The following is a 20,546-nucleotide window of genomic DNA, read 5'->3' on the forward strand; positions in this document are numbered from 1 at the left end:
GAAATACTAAAATGAACTTGGACGCGTCGGCTGCTCCGGATGATTTGAGCGGTCGATTTTAGATGCACCTTGGAACGGGCGGAGAACCTAACTAATAACTTTTTCATCCCCGAGGAGCCGCACGGGCACGCTTGAATTTTCGCCGGATATGATGATTTCCAAGTGCCAACCATGCGCATTAGTGAATGTCCCGATCGACCCATATTTTCTTCTTCGATTACTCACTCGTTCTCAGTACAATCACACTAGCTAATAATGTCCACGTGATCACGTTGGTGTCATGCTGTCACACCTGCTAAATTAGAAGCTTCATTACATGTTTAAACAGGGTTTAACCTTCCAAATTTTGGGTCAAAACGGGTCAGAAGCTTCCCCTGCTCCCCTGTGGCCGCTCGACGCCACGCCATGAAGACCCCCGCCACTTGTTCGCCGCGCCCATGCCGCCAACGTCGCGCGCCTCACTGCACCGCCGTGCGATGACGCCGGCCGGACGTCCTCGCCGCACTGGTCGCCGTCCTCGCGCGGCCACCAACGACCTTATCTCCACCCCCAGCGCCCCATTCCCCTTCCTTCTCCCTCGCTGCAGATTTCTTCTTCCTCCGGCCACCATTAACAGAGCTCGAGCAGCTCACCATCGCTGGCCAAATCCGCTCGATTCCCTCCATGAATTTCAAATCCCCCGCACCTGAGGCTCACTCACCTCCCTAGCTCCCTCCCCAACCCCTCCTACACGAGCTCCGACCACCGCCTCGCCGGAAATCGAGGATTCCCCGGCCGCGCGCCGCCCCTGCGCGGCCCTGCACCGCTCCGCTGGGAGCCCCGGCTCCTCCCGGGAGCGCAGGACGCGGGCCCGCCCTGCTCCGCCGCCTGCCGGCCTCGCCGCCGGCGGGAGCCGCGCGCCGGTCGAGCTGCCCGCCATGGACCCCGTGCTGGCCCTGGCGTGGCCCTTGGAACGGCCAGCCCACCTCTGACCAGTGGGGCCCATCGGTCAGAGGCAGTTAGGGTGGGGATTTTTCTAGTTTTATTTATTTTGGCTGAAATTTGTAAAATCCATAGAAAGTCAAGGAAAAATGGTAAAACTACAAAACCAGTTTTGTTAGTTTTTTTAGATCAAGATCTACAGAGGAAAAATGTTCATGCATGTGTAATGTTCTTTTTGCCCCTCCTAGAATTTAGTTTGTGATTAAGCATGTTTAATTAGTTTCTTCAGGTCTGTTACTCCAAAAATCATGAAATTTATGCATTAGATTACTTGTTGCATGTGTAGTTCACTGTAAAAATCTCATATCCAGAAGCTCTGCACATAATTGTAGATCTTTATTTGTTCAGTTTGTCTTGCAAAGGCTAAAATAAATAGTTTCTATTATTAAAAATTGCTGGTAAATTTTTTCACATGCTTTATAAGTAGCTTATCATGCTGGTAAATTTTTATTACCAGATTATATCTAAATTTTAAGTTTTTGCGTTTGCTTAGTTCCTAACGATAGTTTTCCTTTTTTATGTTGATTGCTAAGAAATTCTTTTCTGCATATGTAAAGCTCATACATCCTAGTCAAATTGTGTGTGGTCTCAAATGTGTGACTTTCTTGTTGAAGTTAAATATTGGTTATATGCTATGTTTTTATCACTACAAATTCATAGAAACCATAGAGAATTTAATATAAATATTTATGGATTAGAAATATGCTTTTGCATTGATTGGCATTTCATGTGCATTCATGTAGAATCTGTAGCTGAGGACGCCTCTACGAATTCGCAAAGCAGGAGCTAGCGAAGCAGGCGCAGGAAGAAGCTTGTGAAGAACTGGCCCAAGGCCAAAGATAAATACTAACTCTGTTAAGCAGAAGATAAATTTCAGAGCATAAGCTCTAATTTTAAAATTATGCAATGTTCTTAATTAAGTATTATGCATTAAGTTTTTAGGAGTTGAATGAAACTATAAATACATGTTCCCTAGATTTCCTAAATTTTATACTAGTATGTGTAGGTCGATAGCACTGCAATGCTTAATAGGACTCGGTAGAAGTCGAGCGATTTCCTGTCACTCGTGAGGAGATACAGGACCTATGCATACTTATGGCACGAAAGTTAAAAATAATGATGAGATGTATGAAATTGGAGACTGGACAGGAATGATATTGAGGCATAGGTTATGGCAACATGACAGGATTACTAGGTGTCTTAGCCCCATCTGTGTCGATTAAGGCCCGTAACTTATCAGCCCTGCTGATCAAGTTTGAACAGTACTAATCATATGCCGGCAGTAGGAGGTAGTTGAACCCGATAAGCGTAGTACCTCAGCCACTCTGGTGTTTGAGCTGATACCTGCTTCTCCAGTCGAGTGCTAGTCAGTAACTCGTAGCTGACCTGTCGTGTCAGTGGGGACTAGCTACTTGCGGGTCGAGGGAAGTTCAACCATTTTGCAGTGGCCGATAGGAACTGTTGATGCGTGTGACTCAATGAAGTTGCATTCATTGTGTGGTTAGGTTTTCCTTACAAGGATTAAATCGAATTGATTCACCGCCGCTCTCGGATAAAAGAACCTTGATCACTACGTCGCATCGTAGTAAAGAAGGGAGAAGAAAGTTGTTAAGTGTTGTTGATAATTGTTGTTGTTATCTAATTAATTGGTTTCCACTCTAAAAATTTTAATTATATTGCAAATATAGAAAATAGTATATCTTATATAATTTTGTGCTAAAATCTTGAGAGTAAGGATTCATTGTTAGTAGTTTTTAGGCAAAAAAAAAACTCATCCATACTAGAAGTCGACTAAACATATACCATTAATCGGAATAAAAATAATAAAATTATAATAAAAATAATATATTAATAATGGTAGAAATAATAATTTTATATTTTATATTTGTGCATTTTAATATTTATCATAATTATATAATTTAGATTCAGATTTAGGGTTACTTTAACTTTTAATAATTATATAATTAGATAATTTATATGCAAATTTAGGGGGTTATTTGCATTATTTTTATAATAGCATATGTGGGTAATTAACACGAAGATTAGGGGATTACTTTAGATTTTTTTATAATAGCAGGTGTGTAATTTAGATACATGTTTAGGGGTTTATTTTATTCTATTTTTATAATGGCAAAGATGGATAATTTATTAGAAAAGATAACAAATTCAATGACTATTATGATTAGAGTTGTCGAATTGATGGCCGAATATTTCTGATTTTTGTGGCAATTTTTATGATTTCTCTATTTTTTTAGACTGTCCACTTAGGATGCTGGGTGGCTTCACAATGGAGGCTTCGAAATGAATTTCTAATTAGTAATAGTAAGATATTATATCTAGATGCATAACAAAATCTATATATTTAAAAAATATAAATAATTTAGTACGAAAGGAGTATATAATAACTTTGGAAATAGATGCTGCTGTTGTGGCTTACCCGATCGACTTGATCGAGCTTTATTTTTTAGCTAGGCGCAAGCTTCCAAGTTTTAATTAGGTGGTTCATTAATTGTACTTACCAGCTGCTGGTATAGTTATACACATGCATATGCCAACTAATATAAAATGGAAGCATTATTACATGATGGATTAACAACTTTGAAAGGTAATCAAAGCAAAAGTGATCGAGAAAAAGGGGACGCCTCATTTTATTTGGTCAGCCGACAAAAAGAGGATGCATGCGTACCTCTGGCTTTTTCTCGATGGGTCGCACGGCCTTAAATGCCACTAGTGTAAGCTAAAAAGAAATCGTATATGAAGGATAGGGTAATGTTTCATTAGGTATTCTTCAATATGAAATTGCAAATATCTCCCTTTTTTGTCTATTATAAAATTGTAAATATCTCGACTATAGGATGTCAGCTACTTTAATTTTCACAACAGTTGAGGAGCATGCAGTACTCTGATCTATGCTTCAAAATGATGTTTTGGACATGACACTGCGTCAAATAAATACGTCTGGTCACTATTCTATAATAAAATATACTTGTAAAATTTGATAGCTTTGAGAGTACTATTTTTTTATGCCAAAAGGTTGTTGAATGGGCCAGGCAGCAAGGCGTCTGCAACGATTGACACGTCAATCGTCACTGTGTGCCAAAAGAAAAAGGTGAAAGATTGAAGAAGCACTATATAAATATCAATATATGGCTGTAAGGCTGGTGCACCTTCACTTGCTTGTTGCCTTGAGTCGTTGTCCGTCGTCGGTCCCCAAGCTAAGCAGCAAGAGATCCATCCATCAATCGACCATGGAGATGGCGGGCGTGAGGACGGCGTTGGTCCTCCTCCCTCCCGTGTCCGTCGTCCTCTTCGTCATGGCGGTGCGCAGGCTGAGAGCGGTGGCGCGCGCCCAGTTCGAGCGCCCTCCGTCGTCCGGCAGCTCGTCGTCGTCGTTGCGGTCCTACCTCGCGGTGGAGAAGGGCGAGCTCCCTGTGGCGCTGTACAGGAGGAGCGGCGGCGAGACGAAGGAGCCGGAGCCGGAGCATGCTACGGAGTGCGTGTTCTGCCTGAGCGGCATCGAGGAGGGGCCTCCTCGGAGGTGAGGGAGCTCGAGTGCCGGCACCTCTTCCACCGTGGCTGCCTCGACCGGTGGCTGCTGGCGCGGCCGCTGGCGACGTGCCCGCTCTGCCGCTGCCGCCTCCTGGCGTGGGCGGAGGAGTACGACGGCGAGGAGTCGGACATGATGATGTTCATGGCGTGCGTGCACAGCCGCAGCAGCTGGTTGTGGCCGTCGTGATCGTGCCGGCCGGCGACGTACCAGTTATTGGTGCTAACACTCGTTTTTTCCTCTTCTTTTAGAATTGATGGACAATACCATTATGCATCTCACAGCTCCAAAACTGCAAAACATGATCGATAACTGAAAATAAAATCAGTCCCACCAGATTCGCAGCCCGTTGCAGCTCACCATGGGCCATGGTGTGACCTTGCGGCCGCTTTTCATCAGGCCGGCAGGCAGGCTGTGCTTCTCCCAAAGGCCCACGGGCTTGCTAGGAATGCCTATGCCGCCGGATGTTGTTGGCCGTCCATCTTCAGCTCCGAATCGGAATTTCAGATGCAACCTTCCTGTTGCAGGGCAGCTCAGCTCTCATCATGACTTCGCATCACCATGCTCATGTCATCACAAAACTCCCGTGCATTCTTCTTCGCATTCCAGCCTACCTGGCGATCGATGAACTAGACATACTGTGACCCACAACAAACAAACAAGCCACCACCCACTGCTGCAACTGCAAACACGAGAGATCTTCAGCACAAGCATGGAAGGAAGCATTGCTTTCATTGCATGCAGCAGCACCCGTCCACAATCTGCACTGCTACTGCAGACAGAGCAGAGTTCGTTCGTTCGTTCGGTACACAGACACCATCCATCCAACTATCCAAGCACAGACCCAACCCTATGAACATACGCCCGCTAGCTTTCACGGCCCATCGTCTCATCAGAAGGTGGCTGAATTCCTTCGCCGGAGCGGCTGCTTCGCCTCCGGCCGGGGCACCGGCCACCGCTCATGCACCGGCGGCGGCTGGGGCACCGGCCGCCGCTCATGCTCCGGTGGCAGCTCCAGCGGTGGCAGCATCTGCAACCAACCCAAACACATCGTTAGCTCTCAGACAGAGTAGGAGGGCCTTCTTCTACCATTCCATCCAATCCAAATAAAGAAGCTCAAAATTCTATCTGCAGTGAGCATGATGCCAGGATCATATCCAACTAAATAAGGACATATCTTTACTTTGGAGGCTTATTTTAATCCTCCACGTGAAGCCACCTAGAATTCTAGAAATTCTAAAAAATCAGAAACATCCGGCCATCCATTCGACAACTCTAATTAATTGGATATGTTATTTTTCCTAATAAATTACCCACCTTGCTATTATGAAAATAAACTAAAATAACCTCTAATTTTTGCATAAATTATCCACCTACGCCACTATAAAAGTAATGCAAATAACCTACTAAATTTGCATATAAATTATCCAAAATGTCACTATTAAAAGTTAAAGTAATTCATAAGTATGAATCTAAATTATATAGTTATAATAAAATATTAAAGTGCATCAATATAAAAATCTAAATTACTATTTCTATCATTATTAATATATTATTTATGTTATTTTTATATAAAAACACTACCCACGACATGTGTTACTATGTATTCATGTATGATGGAAGAGATAAGAATGCTAATTCACAGACAAATAGTTCAATTAAATATATATATCAAACACACATGGAGGTGTGACGCAAAATAAAATCTATTACAACCAGATAATAATAAATGTGTATTTTAGAGTATGTGTTAGAATATTTAATGGATAAAAGAGGACGTGAGATAGATAATTATAATTATTAGCTACAAGCCTTATTTTTATATTAGTTTCCAATTAGCTAGTATATATATAATGGTGACAAAAACCTCTTGAAATGGAGGAGCTGTGTATCGATGGATCCATATAAAGCAAATGCACATGGTTCATTGGGCTTCATTCTTGTTTCATCAGGCTTAATTGGAAAGAATCTTGTTACAGCTTAGGCTTAAAAAACCAACCACAACCGTCATTGCCTGCCCTATAAGAGCGCATTAGGCAGATCAGTACACTGCAAATTCATATATGATTGCAATAAGATAGAATATAGGACGAGCCTAGGTGACTGTCCACGGTCCTATTTATTAAAGCCAAATGGGCCACAGCTGGTAGCATTTTTTTCTCATCTTTCTATGTACTTTCTATGACTCTGTGTGCTAATATATATCTAGAATTATTGGAGCTATGGGCCGTTCTCCACTAAGCAAGTACTAATAAGCATCCATTATATTAGACAGTTGAGTTTAACCCTACATCTTCTTGTAAACAAATAAGGTGCCGTATCTTGCTACTTTTTGTTTAGTCTAGAAAATGACTCACTTTCAGAGAGGGTCTGCACTGTTTTTGCAAACAGACTTCAGTCCCCCAAGACCTCTACTGATGAAACTAAACTGAACATAACGAGGGACCACGAAACAAAACAAGACATTCGATCCACTGATCTTACCTTGAGCTCCCTGAGACGCTTGTTCTCCTCCTCCAGCCGGGCGACCTTGTTCTCCAGCTCGTTGGTGTACGCCTACACGCATGGAGCAGAGGACAGGTACCTTGTTAGAATGAAGGGAACCCATGGAGCTGGAGCGGAGCTTGCACAATCCTCCTGTATTTGGCAGGCAGGGAGGGACACTGGGAAATAAAACGAAGAGCAATGTAATGTGGGGGACGGAACCCCACCTGCCTCCTGGCCCGGGACCTCGCCGCGGATTCGCGGTTCTTGATCATGCGCTTCTGCCGCCGCTCCACCGTCCTCTCCACCACGCCGTCCCCGCCCACCGCCGCCGTCGCGCCGCGCTTCCGGCCGGCCACCTGCGAAAGGAAGACACCGACCCCGACGCCGTCCACCGCCGGGCCGGCGCCGGACCCGAGCGGCAAGGGCCGCGGCACCACGTACTGCTGCTGCGGCGGGTACTGGTGCAGCCAATGCGGTCCGGCGCAGCCCGCGTCGACGGTGACGCCGGCGCGGGAGAGGAAGTCCTCCAGCGTCATCTCGCCCATGGTCGGCTGCCGGGCGCCGCTGGCGCTCTGGATGTCGCGCCACACCTCGTCCACCGTCTTCTTGGCCGCCGGCGCCGGCTCGGTGGCGGGGCCGGCCGGCAGCACGGTGCGCAGGAGGTCGTCCAGGTTCATGCTCCGCAGCGGCTCGCCCAGCTGAGTCTCCACCTCGGTCAGAGTGAGGCTGTACACCGAGCCCTGCCGCGAGAGGCCGCGGCGGCCGTCGTCGCCGTGGGACGACATTGTCTGAACTCCCATCTACGCGCGATCGGCTAGCTGCAAAGAAAGGAGGGGAGGAATCACTGCGCAGGGCATGAACAAGGGCAGGTGCACAAAGATCGGAAGTGGCAAGAAGAGCAACTACTGGCTCAATCGAAGCGGCGACAGCGGAAACAAAATCTTTGGGGGCTCTCCGCATGACAAGAAAGGGAGAATCTTGCGAGCAATAGGAGCAGGAGGGGTGCAGTTCTTGCTTCTTCTTCTTTTTACCTGAGCAAGGGGAGGAGGGACCAGATCGATGCACCAGCAGCAGATGGGAGCATTAATTTTAGGATTGCCACAAGGGGGGTGAGGAGGGTCCTAAAAGGGTAGGAAGCAGAGGAGGGAGGGAGGGAGGGGAGGAGAGCTAGCTGCCTGTGAAGGAGAAGGTGAAGGTGAAGGTGAAGTGAAACCAAAAGACAAGAGTGGCTGCCTTTTTGCAAGGCCAATGCTCCAGGTCCAGGCTTTGCAGCATTTTATTTTTGTTTTCTCAGGGAGATGAACAGTAGGGGGGAGCGAGAGAGAGAGATAGTGAGTGCTTCACTGCGCGGTGGTACCCCCACCAAAGGGAACTCATTAATTCACAAAAGAAGCTGTTTGGGGTTTTCTGCTTGAGGCTTTGTTTGAGAGCGCAAAGCTGGGAAACGCATGAGCCCCATTGTGAAGGATCAAGTATATTGCTCTTGTGCAGATGTTTTGTAGCTTTTACTCTTTTGAGTGAGCCGGCATATAATTGAAAAAAAAAAGAGACTTTGGGGTTGTGACTAGCTCACTGCCTCCATCAGACTAGAAAACCTATCCATGAGACTATAGCGATCACATGCAATTTATAGGCCAAAAGGCCTTTCGGAACAGAGGTATAGGCATGTTAGGTTCATCAGCAAAGAAGCATAATGGTAGATTAACTGAACCAAAACACGATCTTCAGAGGTAGACAGTGCTAGTCAGGCTGTAGATAGGAAATGGCGCCCAATAAACGACGTTCTGTAGGTCAAGCAGTCAAGGGTGACATGTTGAAGATGGAGTTGACGTCCCATACAGCCATGCTACTCTTGTAGCCAAAGGAGAGGAGAGAACGAACGAATAGTCAGACAATCAACTGTTGTGGATAAGGCGATCTGACATAATCTGGATGGGTGAAATTTGCGCGGTAACTTTTTTTCTGAACCAACTGATTGGTTGCCGGGTCCATTTTTGTCTGTCAGGTAGTCTCAGCTCTGAAGCAAGAAGGGCCAATGGACTGTCTGTTGAATGGACATTGTCAAATTCCCCATGATGAAAGTGAATGTGCTTGCTCGGTATTCCCCCGCCAAGAAATTACCGAGTCTTCTTCTCTCTCCCATGTCTTTTACAGCCTTCTATGTAGGAATAGTATCTTTTATTTTTCTTTTACGGTCACCCGTGTAAAAAATGAAGCAGGACTTTCTTAGAATGAAAAGCAAAAAGGAACAGGATCAGCATTTCTTGTCGATGCATGGCTATGCATGTTCTTTCGGTTGCAAGAGCAAAGACGAAACCAGACAGGGAATCTGTACCACACACAAACACACATGGAAATTCCTCATGTTTCCATTAGCAAAGCACCTGGCTACAGATGAATCGATTTATTAATGTGTTCATGGGTTCCCGTTGCATGTCATGAAACAAACAACATCGATCACCTTTGGATTGAAGAATGACGCATCCTAGCTACCTGCTGCGCTGGCCCAATCAGAGGCCAGCCAGATGCACTAACAGAGATTATTATATATTAAGCCTAGCCTCTCTTGTAAGCAAAATTTGGGGGCAAGCTTATCCGATCCGCTAATATAATGATGGTAATTATTGCACCTATCTTTGAACCAAAGTTAGTTATCCCCTGCTGCGTGCACATCATCGATCACACAAAGAAGAGAAGAGAAATATTCTGACCGAGGTGAGCTTCTGACTTGTAATTAATAGAGACGTTCGATTCATAAAGAGGATCGAATAATTCTACTACTGTGTGCGTGGGTTAAAAATAAAAACTAAGAAGCAAGAAAAATTGGTACGGTACAGATATTTTGCAAGCTCGTGTGGGCCAGAAGAGAAGAGGAGAGTGCCCACTGAATCTTTCTTCTCCTTCCTTTTGTGATTCTTTTTGGGAGTGAGGGATGAGGACAGTGGTGTCATGTGTGCCCACTTAACTGATCAAGTGCCTGGCAGTTGCTGTCACGGCTTCTCCTATTGCAGTGCAGAGGCTGTAGCGATTATTGGCACAGTAGTCCCTGCTGCTGCTGCTGCATGCACTAGCTAGGTTTCTTCACAAGCATGTAATGTAATTCCTATTATTGGCCTGGCCCTGCTCGCGGCAATGCTGAATCTCTCTCTGATGGAACCGGATGCGGGCTGTCCTACAAGCTTTACAGTGCCAATGATCGAGCAGCTAGCTAGTACTTGAAATTACAGGAGCTCAGTTGCTGCTAGTACGTGTGCTACTTAATACTGTAGGAGTAGTATCATGCAAATGTCAGGCACCATGCATTATCCAGGCTGCAAAGCACATGCTGCTTCTAGTGTTTCACTTGATTGTTATTCAGATAAGTTAGGAGTAGCTCAACTTGTAGATGCATATACTGTATACATAGGAGTACTGTAGTTGGTTAAAATGAGAAGATGGAGAATTCAGTCAAGCTAGCTACAGTATGTCCTGCAGGAGTCCATGGTTGCCGTTATCGATGATGGCAGCCAGAGCGCAGCAACTGCAAGGCTGCCAGCAGCTGGAAAGCTTCAAGTGTGCGACTGATTCTGAGCGACGCATGGCATTTCAGTCTTTCAGAGAAAGGCCTCGCCGCCAGGATGCGGAGGGGAGGCCCGACGGCCGAGACAGCACGCCACGAGGCGCTCTTCTCACTCGCTGGTGACTCATGGCGAGGCGAGCAATAAAGCAGGCAGGCAGGCAGATCTGCAGCGTGCCACATGGCAGTTGAGCATTTGAGGCCATTTTCCCTTTTGGGAGCTCCAGCCCAGCAGATGCTCCACGCACGCTTTGGCAAGAAAAGGCAAGAAGTAACTCATCACCACCCTTTATTCGGTGTTGTTTATTAGGCACTAATCGTAATGGTGGGGGGGCGCAGGGAATGAAACCTTGATCAAGCCCTAAAAAACAGCGAATGAAGCATCTATCAACTTTGTAAGCACTAGAACATCACTAGCTTCTTGTGGCTGGGTTTGGTTGCTGACAGTGAGCAAGCTAAGATAGCTAGGGTTTGGGTACTCATCAACTCATAATATATATACAGGAGTTACCATGCTCCTGAAGCCTTTCGTTCTCCTTTGTTTTCCTTGAGGACTTTCTTTCTCCTCTTTTCTTCCATGGAAAGAATAGCGAGGTGAGTAAAGAAACTAACGGTGAAGCAAGCAAGAGGGCTCGCTGGTAGATACGCTCTCTGCCAATCACAACTCCCGCCACCACCTTGATGGCAGAGCTAGCATGCATAATTCCTTTTCAGTTACTAGTAGGCCGTCCGTACGAGATTTTCAGATTGTTTGACCTCTCTCCGTACCCGTACAGTAGCGTTCGCATTTGAAAACTGCATGATTGTACGTACTGCAGCAGAATTACTAATTTCAAGATCCTTACTTGAGCAGTTTTCAGCAGTCCACGTTACGTACAGTACTGACTTTTCGTGCATCTATCTTTGATGAATTTGGCTTTTGCATGCCAGTGGATGAAGCACTGATGGCTGCCGGCCTCTCATTCCACTTCCACAAAGGGCAAAAACTACGAGGAGTATGTGCGTGGAGCCTCGATCGTTAATCGTTCTATATAGGAGTATTTTCCCTAAACAAATCACAACCTTGCGAGCTCCGATCCTTTTTGCAACCAAACAAATTAGACCACAAGTTGGCATAAAAAGGCCAGTCTCGTTGTTAGAGAGAGTATGATGCAAAATTAAGAGCAGAGGATAATAGGCCAGTCAAGACTTCAAGTTCCAAGGCCTGCACTCTCTAGTAGTCGCTTTGATATGATCCCTCTGTCTGCCTGGGTAGCTATCGACACTATTCTATTCCAAATACTAGGAAGGGCGTACTAAGTTTGATCGGATACAAGAAAGAATCCTGCCTGGGATGGAGAATCAGAAGGCCTGGCCTGCTTGGGCGCATGATCGAGATCTTACTCACAATCTTGATATACTGTTTGCACTATTTGCTGCACAAACTAGATTAGAGCATCTTCAACAGAAAATAAAATAGTATTAGAATGTCTCGGTACCACTTTCATAGATTATTATGAGAGATGCAGTTTCCAATAATCTCATCCCAATACAATTAATATATTAGAAGAGCTAAAATTCTACCTTTTTATTGGAGTTGGGATGAATATTGGGACAGCCCAACAAAATATTTGGAAAAAAGGAAAGGTTTTGAAGAACTGTTGGAGTATAACATCTTTCCAATATTACCGGTTCCTAGTATCTTTTATATATATATATATATATATGTATATATAAAGGCATGCTCAAGTTATCTTAACCCGAATCTTTATCAACTACTAGTACTAGCAAGGGAGACATTTCGTATGAGGAGGTAGAGTAGTTTATCCAGTTTCGACGCTGTTGCTCAACCACGGGCAGACATTGTCGAGGGCTACGAGGAGGCCGGGTTTCAATTAATGGCGCGGATCGGATCATCAGCTGGGAGCACCACGCCCGGATTTGAGAGATCTAATGACCATCATCATCACACACCGCTGTATCATTAACATCCGTATTATGGAGGTACATGCTGGATGATACTATATGCACCTGTGCTGTGCAGCATTTATTTTGCTGCATGCAGTTCTGAGTCCACAGGTAGGATTCCGAGCAATGCAAATATAGCAAAACTTGAGCCTCATATAACAATTTTAAGAACAACTATGCATGGTGATGTCCTTTACTAGCGAAGCTGTCTGCAAATTTGATCGTTGCTAGGAGTAGTATGTATTTCCTAGGTAGGCAACAACAACTGGGATGAAGATGCCCCGTTTGGCAGGGTTGCGCCTCCTTCAAAAATAGCTCCTCCGACTCTGCCTCCTTTAATGGAGCGGCTAGAGCTGAAGCCTCTGTTTAATATATATATATATATATATAGAAAATATCATGATCATGCTACCCATATCCATTTAATTTTTTCTCAATTTTCCTATTTCTTTTCTTCTTATTTTTTCTTCACTTTCTATTCTCTCTCGTTATCCGTTCTTCCTCCCTGCGCCCAGGCCCTCACCCACCCCCCGCCCCGCCTTCCCCTGTCGGCCGTGTGTGCCCGTCGCCGGCACCTCTGCCCCCTCCCTTCCTCGCTCATGCTGCCATCGCCTCCAGCCTTGCATCCCGCTCCCGCCGCTGGCCGCTTCGGCTCCTGTTGCCATCCATCTGCGCCCCCTCCTCCTGTTCCGTCACGGCGGCGGCGGCACCTCCACCCCACGGCTCTCTCTCTCTCTCTCAAGCCCGCAGCGTCTTCCCGAGGATAAAAATGGAAAATACGCTGAAGGAGCTACGCGGAGCCATTTTTTGGGCTCCCACTCCACTAAACAGCTCTAGTCAGTGTGTTTGGGGGCTTCACTGGCGGAGCTATTTGCTATAATAGTGCTTGGTAGGGCTTCAGCAGAAGCTGTCAAAGGAGCCGGAGCTAGAACCCTTCCAAAGAGACCCGAAGACGGTGGCAACAGCGACGGCCGCTACTTGGTACGGGCGTGCATGCAGGCAAGTCTTGCTCCTGCTGCTTGCTCTTGCAGCTACCATTACCATCTGCAATTAGTAGCTTCTGCAGGTTCAGAGCAGCCATGGGGCCTCGGATCGCCGGATCCTTTTTGTTTTTTTGATAGATAAGCTCCCGAGCCGGCCCATCATCCATGCCCCGGTTCCTGAAGGTCCGCGGCCTGCAGCGTGCTTGTCGTGGGCCGCGGTCAGTTGACGTTTGCATGCAGATGATGTAACAAGATTTGTTTTTTTTTTCTTGCATGTGCATGTGCTCACACACTGCCCCTGTATAGATCTCTGTTGCATGTTTATTTTTGATTGGGCCAAAATTTAATTGGACCTAGTAGGATGCGCTGCGTCATGTCATGTGCGGCTGCCGCTGGGCCCCACCCAGGGATCAGGCCAGGCCAGGCCAGGAGACGACTTGTCACGTGTCATCCAATCCTCTCCTCTGCACATGGCATGCTACTCCTCGCCCACCTTCCCCATCGCAAACCCTGCCCCATTAACAATTTAACTTTACTTATAACAGTAATTACGTAACAAATGAAGAGATGTTTTTTAGTTTTCAAAAAAAAGAGATGTTTTTTTATTTCCAGGGCTTCCTTTCCTCCTATTCAGGAACCAAGCAAAGCAACAGGCCGGAAGAACAGGTCCATGTTGTGGCCAGCTCATCCACACGCCAATGCCAACACGAACAGAGCAGAACAATGCAGAGTTTCCAAGCCTCTGCTGGAGCAACACTAGTGAAGATCTACCCAGTCGTCCAATATATATCTGAAAGTAAAACTAAGGTAAGGTGAATTTAACAGTCGAGACCGCAAAAACAGGAGCACCAAGGTGAATTTTCACATGCAAAATCCTGACCCAGCAGGAGGGAAACACGAAGTAAAAGAAGAAGAAAGCAACGAATTAACTAGCAAGACTGACTGACTCTTAGTTGATGCGATCCATCGATCGATCGATCGTAGCAGCGCGGTTGGGTTCACCATGATGGATGAATGGATCACGTCACGCCGTGGGCGAGGAGCCGGTGCCGGAGGCGACCGCGACGTCCTGCGTGAGCTGGTTCATGGTGCGCACCTGCATCTCGAGCGCCGCAATGTAGTCGGACACCTCGGCCAGGAGCGCGGGGAGCGACAGCCTCCGGCACCCGGGCACCAGCCGCCCCAGCGCCCTGGCCCTGCTAGCCAGCGACTGGCCTGGGCCGGAGCTGCTGCTGGACACCGTCACGGATGATGGGGGCGCGCTGGGGAGGAGGCTTGCTCGCTGGAGCGCCCGGCGCCGGCGCGCGATGATGGCGCGGCTCCAGCGCGAGCGGCCCCGCGCGGCCACGGCGAGCGCGCGGTAGGCCGCGTCGCGCACCTCGCGGCCGCGCGCCGAAGGGGCGGAGCCTGCGCGCACGAGCCGCAGCGCGTCGAGGAGCTTGGAGGAGTAGGCCTCCTGCGCGCGCGGGTTCCGCCACCTGGACGGCGGCTGGGACGGGCCCTGCTGGGAGTCCGGCTTGCGCTTGGAGGTCGACGACATGGAGGGCGGCGAGGGGAGGGTACTTGCGGAGCGGAGATGCTTTGGTTGGTCGTGGGCGTGGGCTCACGGCGAGATATAATATTACACGGCAGCAACTAGCGGTGAATTTTTTTGCTAAATTCATTTGCAGCTACTGTACCGTACGCACTTAAATTACTCCAACCAATCAAAGATGGAAGATGAAAGATTACAACTACTGTAGTTGAGTAACTAGGAATGGAATTGAATTGCAGGGGGAATGGAATGAAGCGTGTTGAGCTAGCTAGCGATCCATCATCTGTCTCGTCAGGCCATGACATTCCAGCCAGCGCGACACATGATTAGCAGTAGCAGCTGCAGGCAAGGAAGTTGCACTGGGAACATGCAGCCAGCCAGGGATGCCTCGTGCTTTGCTCGCTCTCCCTCACATCACATGGTGCGTTGTCTGTAGCCGCTCAGGTCTGGACCAAGGCCTGAACTGAAACAACTCTCTTAGCTTCCTTCCTGCTGCATTAAGGCAGCACTCCTGCTTTGTTTAAGTTGAAAGCCTACGTGGGCTGCAGCGACAGCTGGGCGATGACTGCTTACCGTTTACCTACCGGACGCAACAGCAACAGCAGTCGCCGTCTGCTTTGACTGTTGAAGAGCAGTCGGCACTAGTGACTGCACACACGTCTGCAGACAGACACTGCCCATCTATCTATCTATCTATCTATCTATTAATATGAAATTTGAATCTATTCCTCAACAGTGGATAGGGCCACGTAAGCTAAAAAATTCTCAAGCGTTGGATCACATTTGTACGGTGCAAAACACTACTCGTCTCATTTATTTCTCCAGCGCATGCTCGTCCTCTCCGCTTCTCCAGTAAACACGTGCGCGACCCATCGTCTTCCTCAGGGACCCATCGTCTTCCGTCCTTCCGGAGAACGTCGACACCGACGAGTGTGGTAAGATTCCTACCGCCTCTTCCCTTCTCTCCTTCCTCATCTTTGCCCTAGCGCCGCGCGCCTCCCTCCAGCTCCCTCATGCCACGCCCGCCGCCTGCTCGACGGGATGCGTGCGCCGCGCCCGAGCCCACCGCCGTCGGCTTCCCACTTCAACTCCCTCGTCGCCTCCCGCGCCCGCGCCGGCCGCTCGGCGGATGCCCTCTCGCTCCTCGCGCACATGCTTGCGGCTGGGGTCCCCCCGACCGCGTTCACCTTCTGCGCTAATCCTCTCGTCGCCTTCCGCCACCGCCTGCTGCGCCGCGCAGCTGCACACGCACATCCTCAAGAGAGGGTTGCTCCACTGCGAGCCTTACTCGGGGACCTCGCTGGTGGGGTTCTTCAGGCGGAGCGGACGGTTCGACGGAGCGCTCAAGGTGTTCGGTGAAATGACGGTGAAGAGCATGGTGACCTGGAACTGTCAGCCAACGGGAGGGCAGCAGCTGCCAGCGGCAGGCCGGCCCTGCACTCATAGAAAGAACAGACGGGGCCAAATCACCTCCGTGCGCTCCCTGCTCAGTCCCGCTCATCCTCTCCCTTTTCCGAATTTCTTCTTCCTCTGCTCCTACACAGAAGATGGCCACCTCCTCGATCTCCGACAATCAGCCACCATAGCTCAATTGGTCCGACGGTGAGCACCTCCACACCCACCTCTACCTCTCCCAAGCCGAGTTTCTCCCTTTCCCTTCCGGTGCCGAGCTCCCCACGAGCTTCAGAGCCGCATCCATGGCCGCCTGTTGCCCCCCTCCTTTCCGTGCCCTAATCCCTGACAAGAACCCCCAAAATGGGTTGCCCTCACTCTCTTTTACCTCCCCAGGCCTTCGGATTTGGAAGTGGTAGCCAGAAACGCTGCCCGCATCAAAGCTCAGTAGCCCAGCCATGGCGACCAAAGCAGAGAAGGGCACGAGCACCTGTGCTCCGTTTCTTCCATCCGTATCCCACTTGCCTAGCTTGTTTCATCGAAAGACTGCCTCAAACTGTACATGTGTTTTTCTTATACTGGCTTACAATATATTGTTAAATGAATGGAATTGACAATAAATTGGTATATATTTCTTACTTTGACATGCTAAGATAAACACGCATCGTATTTTCAAGTGTGATCATATTCTCAAATACAATTATTGAGTTATGGATATTAATATATCTTTCACTGCAGGACATAGCTGGAGAACAAGGTAGCCTTTTGAAATTTGCAGCGGTACAATTCTGTTCCATACTAGTAAGTAATATACTACTTTTTCTCTCAAGCTTTTTTTCCCCTCAAGGCAACGATAAATAGCTTTGCAAGTATAAGATGCCCACTTTTAATTTTGCATCACTTTCAATTCCCACAGCACCACCTACACCTCGGCATCACGCTGCCCAACCTCCGGCCACTATGAACCTTGGCTCCGACTCTGCCGCAACGCTTACTTGAGCTCTGAGTGTTGTGCAATACCTCGTCTTAGTTCCTGGAAGAAGAAAGTACAAGCACAGCAGCAGCTATCTGAAAACAAACAACAAAGCCGGTACGTACCTACACTCAGCTTACAAGTACGCCTCACAAAAACAAAAATAGACATATCATACATACTTTAGGCCTGCTGAAGAGACAGAACTAATGTAAATTAAAGCTCTGTTGGAGACAGTTGATTATTTAGCAATATAGGCTAAAGCTAAAACGATAAACTAATTTTCTGCGAACAAACTATGTATAACACCCATTCCATTATTCACTGAATTTTATACTGATTTTTAACAGAGGTTCATGTCTGCTGAATTACACACCTACAATATTCTTTCTTACAAATGTTTATAGGACGTTAATAAATTAAACTTAATGTTATTTTAGTACTAAAATAGCATCCGATAGCAACCAATCATTCAATCGCTGAGTTAAACTAATACTAAAATAGCATCGGATACCACCCAACCATTTAATTACTATTTTTTCTCCAATATTTTTCTCTTGCCATATATACAGCTATTAGGATCCATTAGTGCACTTCTAAATTTCTTTCCCCATCTGACAAAACATTTTTCTTAAACTAATATATTTTATTGCAGGAAATAAAGAAAGAGTCTTAAGAAAAATAAATAAAAAAAGACACATATGGGACGTGGCGAAAGAAAACTTACACTTCTAGACATCAATATTGAGTCTAATCAAAAAACAAAGATGCAAAAAAGGTTGGAGATAACGCAAAGGAGAAAAAGGAAACGAGAAACACAAAATGATAATGAAAATCAGGGCCAAATAAAAAGACACCATGTGGAGCATATGGACATACATCCATACATATATTCTTCTCATGGCATGATCTCATTCCCATCTGAATATATACAATATTTGAAAGATTCCTATAGTGCAAGATCATATCTTGGGAAACCAGAATATATATGCAAATATTGTAATGCCATATTTTGGTTTAACGAAAGAAATAAAGAAGATTCAAGAAAAAATAAAGAAATATTGTATTCAAAATGTTGTAAATATGGACAAATTAAAATACCCCCATATAAAGAACCACCACCATTTCTCTCTATGTTAATTAATAATAAATAAAGTACTATATCAAAACACTTTTTACAGAAAATACGACAATATAATAGTTTGTTTGCTTTTACATCAATGGGTGGCAACATCGATAAAAACATAAACAGAGGTCAAGGGTCCTATGTTTTCCGTATAAATGGACAAATACACCATCGTATTGGTTCCTTACTACCTAAACAAGATGATGATCCCAAATTTGCAAAATTATATATTTTTGATACAAAAAATGAAATTGAAAATAGAATTCGAGCATTAAATAAAGAAGATAGTAAAACAAATGATATAAATCCTTCTATAGTCGAAGAACTTAGAAAAATGCTAGACCAATATAATCCACAAGTAAAAGTATTTAGACATGCACGCGATCTACTTGAACAACACAAAGGAATAGATGTTAGTATACGCATTATTGGAGCAAATAAGGATGATCCTTCGCAATATGAAATGCCACACTTAGAAGAACTCGCTATGCTCATAGTTGGTGATCTAAGTCTTAAAAAATATAAACGAGATATTATCGTAAGTACAAAAATGAGGGGATTACAAGGTATAAGTATATATCACCCTGCATATATGGCACTACAGTATCCTTTACTATTTCCATATGGGGAAAGAGGATTTCAATTAGGCATAAATTACCACGAAACAAATACCAAGCGTGCGACAAAACGAAAGAGATCTACAGTAACACCACATGAATATTACAAATATCATATGCATTTTAGACCAAATCAACCAAATCCATTTTTGTGCTATGGCAGATTATCAAAGCAAGCAATAGTAGACGCTCGCGCAATCGAAGATGAAGATCGACTCATGTATATAGCAAAAAACCAAAACAAGTTAAGAGCAGAGTATCTTCAAGGCATATTTGATGCAATCGAAAAGGGACTTAATAAAGGAAATCAAATTGGAAAAAGAGTTTTCCTTCCATCAAGTCATGTAGGATCAAGAAGATATGTTATACAAAATTACCATGATGGTATAGCAATCTGCAGAGAATATGGGCCTCCTGATCCATTTATAACATTCACTTGTAATACTAAATGGTCTGAAATAACATTAGCTATTCTAAAGGGCGAGCAAGCTAATGATAGTGATGATATAATAGTATGTGTATTCCACATGAAACTAGAAGAGCTATTAGAAGATATACGATCAAAAAAAATATTTGGAGAAGTAATTGCTATTCTATATTCTGTTGAATTTCAAAAAAGAGGACTACCACATGTACACATCTTAGTCTGGTTAGATAAAAAAGACAATCAAATCACACCAGAAATAATAGATACATGGATATCAGCTGAGATACCTAATCCAAATGAGGATCCATTAGGATATGTCCTTGTAGCTGAACATATAATTCACGGACCATGTGGAGACAAAAATGAGAAGAGCCCATGTATGAAAAAAAGGAAAATGCTCAAAATATTACCCAAAAGAATTCCAAGATGAAACTAATTTTACTGATAATGGATTCACTCAATATCGTAGAAGAGATACAAATATTTATGTACGAAGAGACAATCATAACTTAGATAATAGATGGGTTGTTCCACATAATTTATTTCTCCTAAAGAAATTTCAAGCACACATAAATGTAGAATTTGTGAATAAGAGTAAATTGCTTAAATATTTATGTAAATATGTTAACAAAGGGCCAGATAAAGTAACTTTAGTTTTTGAGAAAATTAACAAGGACAATGATTCATTTGTAAATCAAGAAGATAAAGATATAAATGAAATTAAAGAGTATTTAGAGTCTAGATATATTTGTCAACAAGACTCCCTATGGAGACTACTTGGTTTTGATATACTTTATCATTGGCCACCAGTTGAGAGACTACTGGTGCATTTACCTCTACAAAACACAATAAAATTGCATGAAAATATCGATTTAAAATATATAATACAAGATCCTAAGTACAAAAGTACAAAATTAACAGAATGGTTTGAGATAAATAAACTAAATGAAAATGCTAGAAACCTAACATACTGTGA

The 20,546-nt window shown here is 45.3% G+C and overlaps 2 protein-coding genes across 7 annotated transcripts; both read right to left on the reverse strand.

Moving 5' to 3' along the window:
- Positions 1-5,228: 5,228 nt before the first annotated feature.
- Positions 5,229-8,210, reverse strand: LOC112879764 (ABSCISIC ACID-INSENSITIVE 5-like protein 5). Of its 5 annotated transcripts, none has more exons than XM_025944148.1 (4): positions 8,047-8,210; positions 7,240-7,833; positions 7,013-7,084; positions 5,229-5,558 (listed from the first exon to the last, which is right to left on the reverse strand). In XM_025944148.1, exons 2-4 carry the CDS (start codon positions 7,813-7,815, stop codon positions 5,421-5,423), a joined length of 786 nt encoding a protein of 261 aa, XP_025799933.1. In that variant the 5' UTR covers positions 7,816-7,833; positions 8,047-8,210; the 3' UTR covers positions 5,229-5,420. The 5 variants fall into 5 exon arrangements, 3 of the variants coding, with proteins under 3 accessions (XP_025799933.1, XP_025799934.1, XP_025799932.1); XM_025944149.1 differs by having other exon boundaries at positions 7,922-8,210; XR_003226158.1 differs by adding an exon at positions 6,396-6,547 and having other exon boundaries at positions 5,431-5,558; positions 7,240-8,210.
- Positions 8,211-14,054: 5,844 nt separating this feature from the next.
- LOC112879765 (transcription factor bHLH148) lies at positions 14,055-15,069 on the reverse strand. 2 transcript variants are annotated; one of them, XM_025944150.1, is made up of 2 exons: positions 14,449-15,069; positions 14,055-14,291 (listed from the first exon to the last, which is right to left on the reverse strand). In XM_025944150.1, the coding sequence occupies exon 1, from the start codon at positions 15,039-15,041 to the stop codon at positions 14,526-14,528; it is 516 nt and encodes a 171-aa protein (XP_025799935.1). In that variant the 5' UTR covers positions 15,042-15,069; the 3' UTR covers positions 14,055-14,291; positions 14,449-14,525. The 2 variants fall into 2 exon arrangements, with proteins under 2 accessions (XP_025799935.1, XP_025799936.1); XM_025944151.1 differs by having other exon boundaries at positions 14,055-14,303.
- Between the last annotated feature and the right edge of the window lie 5,477 nt (positions 15,070-20,546).

Source organism: Panicum hallii, chromosome 2 (assembly GCF_002211085.1).
Source record: "Panicum hallii strain FIL2 chromosome 2, PHallii_v3.1, whole genome shotgun sequence".
NCBI classification, from domain to species: domain Eukaryota; kingdom Viridiplantae; phylum Streptophyta; class Magnoliopsida; order Poales; family Poaceae; genus Panicum; species Panicum hallii.

Bases quoted from the DNA above. Each gene is read 5' to 3' on its own strand.
- LOC112879765 (XM_025944150.1), bottom strand. From the start codon at position 15,041: ATGTCGTCGACCTCCAAGCGCAAGCCGGACTCCCAGCAGGGCCCGTCC.
- LOC112879764 (XM_025944148.1), bottom strand. From the start codon at position 7,815: ATGGGAGTTCAGACAATGTCGTCCCACGGCGACGACGGCCGCCGCGGC. The intron at 7,085-7,239 runs GTGGGGTTCCGT...CCATGCGTGTAG, and splicing joins GGTCCCGGGCCAGGAGGCAG to GCGTACACCAACGAGCTGGA. The intron at 5,559-7,012 runs GTAAGATCAGTG...GGTTGGTTGCAG, and splicing joins AGCGTCTCAGGGAGCTCAAG to ATGCTGCCACCGCTGGAGCT.